This window comes from Aptenodytes forsteri, unplaced genomic scaffold (genome assembly GCF_000699145.1).
Source record: "Aptenodytes forsteri isolate BGI_AS27 unplaced genomic scaffold, ASM69914v1 Scaffold147, whole genome shotgun sequence".
Taxonomy (NCBI): domain Eukaryota; kingdom Metazoa; phylum Chordata; class Aves; order Sphenisciformes; family Spheniscidae; genus Aptenodytes; species Aptenodytes forsteri.
The window spans coordinates 1,275,880-1,282,039 of NW_008795320.1; the positions used below are offsets into that span (position 1 = coordinate 1,275,880).

A 6,160-nucleotide genomic window follows, 5' to 3' on the forward strand; every position below is an offset into this window, starting at 1 on the left:
CCACCTGGAAATAGCCCCCTCGCAGCAGCGTGCCAGGCCGGGCCCCCCAGCACGGCTCAGGCCCCCGGGGGATGTGGGGGGGGGGGGCGGGCCGGGGGGGGGGGGAGGCCACCACCTGTGTCTCTGCCCATGCACAGAGCTGGACACGGGGTGGGATCAGCCCAGGCGCTGCTGGGAAGGGAAGTCACCCCTCGGAGAGGTTGGTCCGGAAAGGCAATAACCAGTTTATTTTGGAAGCCAGGTGAGGGCAGCTCTGTCCTAGGCTGGGATCCGGCCGCCTGTGTCCATGCAGCCCAGGCTGGTGTCACGTTGTCCTGCCAGCCCGGGGACAGCAGGCACTACCTTTCACGACACAAAAGGCCACACGGTACGTGACATAGAGGACGGCTGAGAGGATCAGGCCCCCGCAGATGAGGACAGGGAGGAGGTCCCTCTGCAGCCCCTCCTCGGGGGGGAAGCCCCGCTGAGGGGAGCAGGAGTGGGTGAGCTCATCGAAGGTGCAGGCGGGGGGACAGGCCGTGCAGTTGTTGGCTGAAGCGCCCTGGCACGTGTAGCAGGAGGGGTGGCAGCTGGCACAGACGCGGGCTGCGCTCGTGGCGGCGGCTCTCTGGGTATGGCCGTAGTAGCGCGGTAGGACAGGCAGGAGCGCTGGTAGGCGTAGAAAGAGCTGCCGCACTCTGCGGCGGGTTGGTGGCATGAGCCAGGCTGCGGGGCCACCCAGGGCCGAGAGCACCGTCCCCTCCTGCCCAAAGACTCACCCTCGCACGCTCCCTGCGCGTCCCGCCTGATGCACTCGTCCACAGCAGAGGCTGCAAAGCGCCTGGCCGTCATGTCCTCGTCTGTGCCGTGGAGGTGCAGGGCGAAGCTGGTCAGCAGACCTGGGGGCAGGAGGGACAGGACTCGGTGCTGATGGCAGCCGCGTTCCCAACCCTCCAGGGTTTGGGATCCGCAAGCTGGTGGATGCGGGGCTGGAAGCTCTGGGGCCACATGGAGGAGAGCAAGCCGTGTCCCCTCCCCGGCTGTGTGCTGGCTGGGGAGACCCTCAAGACAAACAAACATGGCCCTGCAGAAAAAGAGGGCTCTGGCCAGACCCCGTGCCCAGGAGGAGCAGGGAGAGGACAAGCCAACAAGTTGCTAATCAAAGAAGAGGAAAGAGGAGGCAAGAACAACCAGGCACTGGGTGACCTCAGTGAACGGGGTTCACTCCCCGGGGCCCTGCCCTGGAATAAGCCAACAATTTGCTAATCAAAGAGGAAAGAGGAGACAAGAACAACCAGGCACTGGGTGACCTCAGTGAACGGGGTTCACTCCCCGGGGCCCTGGACACCCACCTGTGTTATAGGCATCGCCCTTGTTCTCTAGCCGGAGCGTCCAGGTCCCGTTGGGGTTCTCGTCCCAGAAGTGTGTGGACATGAAGGTCCAATCCTTGTAGCCCTGCTGGCTGGTGTCGTATGGGCTGGAGGAGAGGAGAGCTGGGAGTGACGGCCCAGGGGCTGGAGGGGAGGGACGCAGCCCAAGGAGACCCCGCAGTCACCCTGTGCTTGGTACAGTGGGGCATTGCTAAGACGTGGCAGGGGCCACAGAGGAGCCTTGGGCACGGTGAGCCCGTTCCCTGTGGGGGCCAGAAGCAGTCACTTCAGTGTGGGGGGAGAGTCTCCTGGCCCCAGGAGAGGCTGCGAGAGGAGCAGCCCTCCCTGCTCCCCAGCAGCTGCTAAATCTCAGCTGCCGTGTGCTCCCTGCGAGCTCGCAGAGCGCCCTTACCGCACGGTCAGCAGTGTGGACGTGGTCCCCATCGGGCTGGTCAGAGCGATCACCAGGTCCCCCCTGCGGCTGTAGCTCAGAGAGAGCCGGACCCGGACATGCTCCAGCGAGCGGATGCGCTTGGTCCTCCCCGAGCAGGAGGAGACGTCTGTAGAGACGGTGAGCTCGGAGCCGATGTTCCTGCCAAGTACAAGACGGAGGTGAGGGCATCTCTTCCCCCTCCAAGGGCACCCTGCCCTCCGCCGCAACCTCTAAGCACAGCCCTGTGGTTACAGCAGAAGCCGTGCAGCACAGACCGCTTTCTGGGAAGCATCGCTTGCTCCTGCAATGGGCACGGCACAACTTTGCTACAAGAAAGTCCCTGTGTGAGCTCGCGTGAGGTCAGACCCAGGGGATACCGTCCCTTACCGGGGGGCGTGAAGAGCCTTGACCGAGCATCTTCGCTGAGGCTGAGTTCCTGTCCATGCCTTGGCCATCTCCACCAGCAGACCAGCGTCCAGGAGCCCGTAGCCGTAGTGGTGGCTCACTGAAAAGCAGATGCCACCCAAGAGAGGACACGTGAGCCCCTCTGCACTGAGAAAGCACCGGGGGGTCCTGCCCCAGGCCTGCTGGCAGGAGTTTGAGGGGCAGCACGTCCCCCCCCACAGCCAGGGGAGGGAAGCAGGAGCAGGCAGGGCCGGGCAGCCCTGAACTCACCCTTGCGTCCGACCCCGTTCACGGCCCAGTCTTCTGCCTGCAGGTGAGCAGGCTTGGAGGTCCTGATGACGAGATGCTGCAGGTCACGCCAGGTCAGTGCTGGGCTGGAAGCAAGGAGGACTTGGGGACAGAGGTCTCTGCTTTGGGTTAGCTTTTGAGGGTGAGATTTGGCACTTCTGACGTGGGTAAGTTAGCTGTCTGGGTCCAACTGGTCCCCCCACAACCTCCTTCACTGCCAAAACGGGAGCAACAGAGACCTCCAGAGGACAACTCTCCTCCTGCCTCCGGCCGCTCTCCCGCAGTGTCCTGGGAGAAGAGGCTGGCCCACCAGAGCCCAGGGAGACCTCAGCTCCACACCCCCAAACCTGCCTGGTAGCAAAGTCCCCCTTCCTTGTCCCTGCAGGGTTCTGGTGAGGCACCAGGCTCTCCCTGGGGACTGTCCCGCTGCCGCGACGGTCACCTACTTGGCCTCCAGCGCGAGGGCGATCATTCCCGCGGCCAGCGGGGCCGAGGCGGAGGTGCCCGTATGCTTGTCGGTGCAGCGGTGGTGCAGGTCGGTGGTCACCTGGGGGGGAGGGAGGGGGGTCTCAGCACCATTGTCTGCTGCTGGAGCAGAGGACAGGACTGGCTGGAGTTGGGTAACTTCAGTAAACGCTCCCTCCGGGTCCCTCCGCGCTTTTTGGGGTCTAAGGTACCAATGCTTTAATAAAGCCTCTCTCTCCCTCCCCAGGTAAGGAGGGCTCGGATGAGCACGCTCTGTGCTGGGAACCGGTGTCTGCCCGAGGGTCGCTGCTCTGGCAGAGCCGGCACGGCACTCACGATCTGCACCTCGCTCGTGGTCCTGCTGCTGTAGGTGGTGGTGAGGATGGCGGAGCAGCCCTCGCCGTACCAGGGCCTCCGGCCGCCCGCCAGGATGCTGCCCACCGACAGGGTGTAGATGGGACCCGTCGCAATTGCAGTTGTCGTAGTTGATCCCGCCGTTGCCGGAGGCCCAGATGAAGATGGAGCCGAGGCCGCCCCGTCCCTGGCAGCGGGGAGGCAGAGGGGGGGTGAGCAGGGAGTCCTCGTGCCAACGAGGTCCCCGAGGCCAGCACCGACCTTACTTTGGTAACGCCTCTGTAGAAGGCCTCCGCGGCCAGCATGCCTGGCCCGTCCACGGTCTTCCCATCATCCTCGGGGCCCCAGCTGGCGCTGTAGATGTGGATGTGCTGGGGACGCAGGCTGAGGGACTGAGCCTCCACCACGTCCGTGATGGGACCGTCCAGCATCCGCACACCTGCAGGGCCAGGACGAGGAGCGGCAGTGTCTGAGAGGCGGCAGCACTCGGGAGGCCACGCCGGCTCCGGGTAGACGTGAGCCTCGCACACGCCTCGTGAATGTAAGGACTGAGCGGCATCTCGCTGGCCCCCACTTCGCCCCCGCAGTTGCCTTGAGCACCTCTCGCGCGACGCTGCCCTAAGGACATCAGGCTCCCATAAGTCTGTGCGGCTGCTGCCGCGATCTCGTCCCCAAAGCTCCTCGTTAAGCCCTTTGCAATTAAGCCCAGTGAGTCCTCCCAGCTTTTAACCCCATTTGTCGCACTCGCTTCCGCAGGGGAGCCTGAGCCTGCACGGTGCTGGTGGTGCCTGCCGGAGCCCCGCGTCGCGGTGGGCGTTAAACCCCCAGGGAGCGCTGAGCCCCGCACCATGGCCGGGTGTGCGGTAACACCGCAGCACCCTCTACCCCCCTGCAAGCCCTCCCCAGGGTGCCGGAGCTGGCTGGTGACCCCTGTCCCACCAGCACGTCGGAGCAATGGCTCACCTCCAACTCTGGCATTGTACGCAACGCCTGCTCCGCAGATTCGGTTGTTGGCTGCAGCCGCCACTTCTCCTGCACAGCGTGTCCCATGCCTGAGGAGCAGAGTTAGCGTGTGAGCCGTCCTCTGCGAGGGGTGAAGGGGCCTGGGACAGCCTCGGCCCCCGGAGAGATAAAGCACCCAGCACAGGGAAAAGATTTGCTTGGGCAATCAGCTGGCAAAACTCACCGATTCTCGTCCCCGGCAGCGTACCTGGGCTGGGGATCGGGGTCGTTGCTGTTGAAGTCGTAACTTGCCAGGGGGTCCTATTGCAAAAAAGAGGCACCGGCATGAGCAAACTGCTTTTCGGCGTGGGTTGTGACAGCTCAACACGGGCTCCTGGCGCTTCGCCCGGTGTCTGGCAGCGTGGATCGCCCTGCCCGCCCACGAGCTCGCTGCCTGCCCAGCCCGGAGAGGGCAGGGGGGGCCCCTTCGCACCCAGAAACTGAGTGGGGTTAACCTGGAGCTGTTGGAAACAGGGCTTCACTAAAGGAGCATAACTTTGCGCGTCGCCGTACTGCTTCGTCGTACCCAGGCTCACGTTCGGTGAGAAAGCACAGCATGGCGCGTCACCAGAGGGTGAGCCTCACCGGCTGCGCAGTTAGGACAGAGGAACTACAAACCAGTGAAACGATGTTGTTATAAACAACATCTTAAGATTTACCTATTCTTTCCTCCCGGCTCTCGGAGCACGTGAGGGCTTACCAGCTTTACTGGCTTTGCAGCTTGCTATAATTACATCTAATTTGGGGGCTTGAGCGTGTGCAAGTTCTAATGTTTCCTTGATGTGAAAATTCACTGCGGGAGACACCAAACCTTTTGATCCAGCCACGGAGAGGCTGAGTTCCCACTGCGAGGTCCCATGGGTGGGATAAAGGCACCAGCTCCCACCCTCCCCTGGAGACAACACGCCCTGAAGGAGCCGGTTCCTGCGGCCCGCGCTGCTCAGCCCATCGTAGTTACGTAGTTGGCAGACAGGTCCGGATGGTCCTTCTCGATCCCGTCATCCAGGACGGTCAGCACCACCCCCAGCCCGGTGTACCCTTTACTCCAAGCAGCGAGGATGTTTAGGTCGGGATTGATGCCATTGTTCTGGAAAACAGATTAAATTTGATCAGCCCCTGGGCTGCGGGTGACCTTCAAGGACTCTTCTGCTGCCTCATCACTGTCAGCATTAGTCCTGTTTACACATCAGGGAGGTGATTTGCTTGAGGATTAGAAGAGAGAGCGGCAAAATCTCACCATGTACCACTGTTTATGGAACCAGGGATCTGTCGGCACCACGCTGACGCTTCTCTTCGTGCGCCTCTTTACCGTTTGCTGCTCAAACCAGAGGACCTGGGTGGGAAGCAGCGTTGTCGGTGTCAGGCAGAGCTTGCCCAGCACGGCACGCCTCGGTCCCTGCAACCGCCTCCTCCCTACCTTTGGCTCTTTTGCCAGGCGCATATTCCAGCCCCAGTGTCTGCTCAAGGCTTTCTGCCTGGTGCCGCGGTGTTTGAAATGGTAGTAGGGCTCTCCCTCCACCACCTGCAGGCGCAAAGAGCTGCTGTGAGACACCGCTCTAGGCAAGCGGCCGGGCTGGGGACGCGTGTGCCAGCTCCCCGCGGGCCGCCGAGATCAGAAAGACGCGTTTACTGTGAGTCGCGCGCGGCAGGACAGGCGGAGGGCACCATTTGGAGAGAGAGCAGGCTCCCGGGGAAGGTTTGTGAGTGCCCTTCGGGTCTCCTCGCTCACCCGTGCACGCACGGAGGCCGTTAGCAACCTGCGGCCCTTACGCTTTCATCCGCGTCCGATGGTTTAAAAGCGCTAGAGGGGATGACCGAACGCCCTATTTTAAAATTAAACCGGCGTCCCGCCCTGGGACGCGCG

The 6,160-nt window shown here is 62.9% G+C and overlaps 1 protein-coding gene across 1 annotated transcript in view; it reads right to left on the bottom strand.

The window, feature by feature from the left end:
* Nucleotides 1–230: 230 nt before the first annotated feature.
* Nucleotides 231–6,160, bottom strand: part of PCSK4 (proprotein convertase subtilisin/kexin type 4) — an 8,389-nt gene continuing 2,459 nt past the window's right edge. The window contains 16 exon segments of the mRNA XM_009279879.1: nt 231–633; nt 636–677; nt 759–878; nt 1,332–1,456; nt 1,762–1,941; nt 2,170–2,287; nt 2,458–2,561; nt 2,922–3,022; nt 3,277–3,400; nt 3,402–3,481; nt 3,561–3,733; nt 4,258–4,346; nt 4,481–4,557; nt 5,255–5,383; nt 5,534–5,629; nt 5,714–5,818. Coding sequence (XP_009278154.1) covers nt 305–633; nt 636–677; nt 759–878; nt 1,332–1,456; nt 1,762–1,941; nt 2,170–2,287; nt 2,458–2,561; nt 2,922–3,022; nt 3,277–3,400; nt 3,402–3,481; nt 3,561–3,733; nt 4,258–4,346; nt 4,481–4,557; nt 5,255–5,383; nt 5,534–5,629; nt 5,714–5,818 — 1,992 coding nt within the window. The 3' untranslated portion in view covers nt 231–304.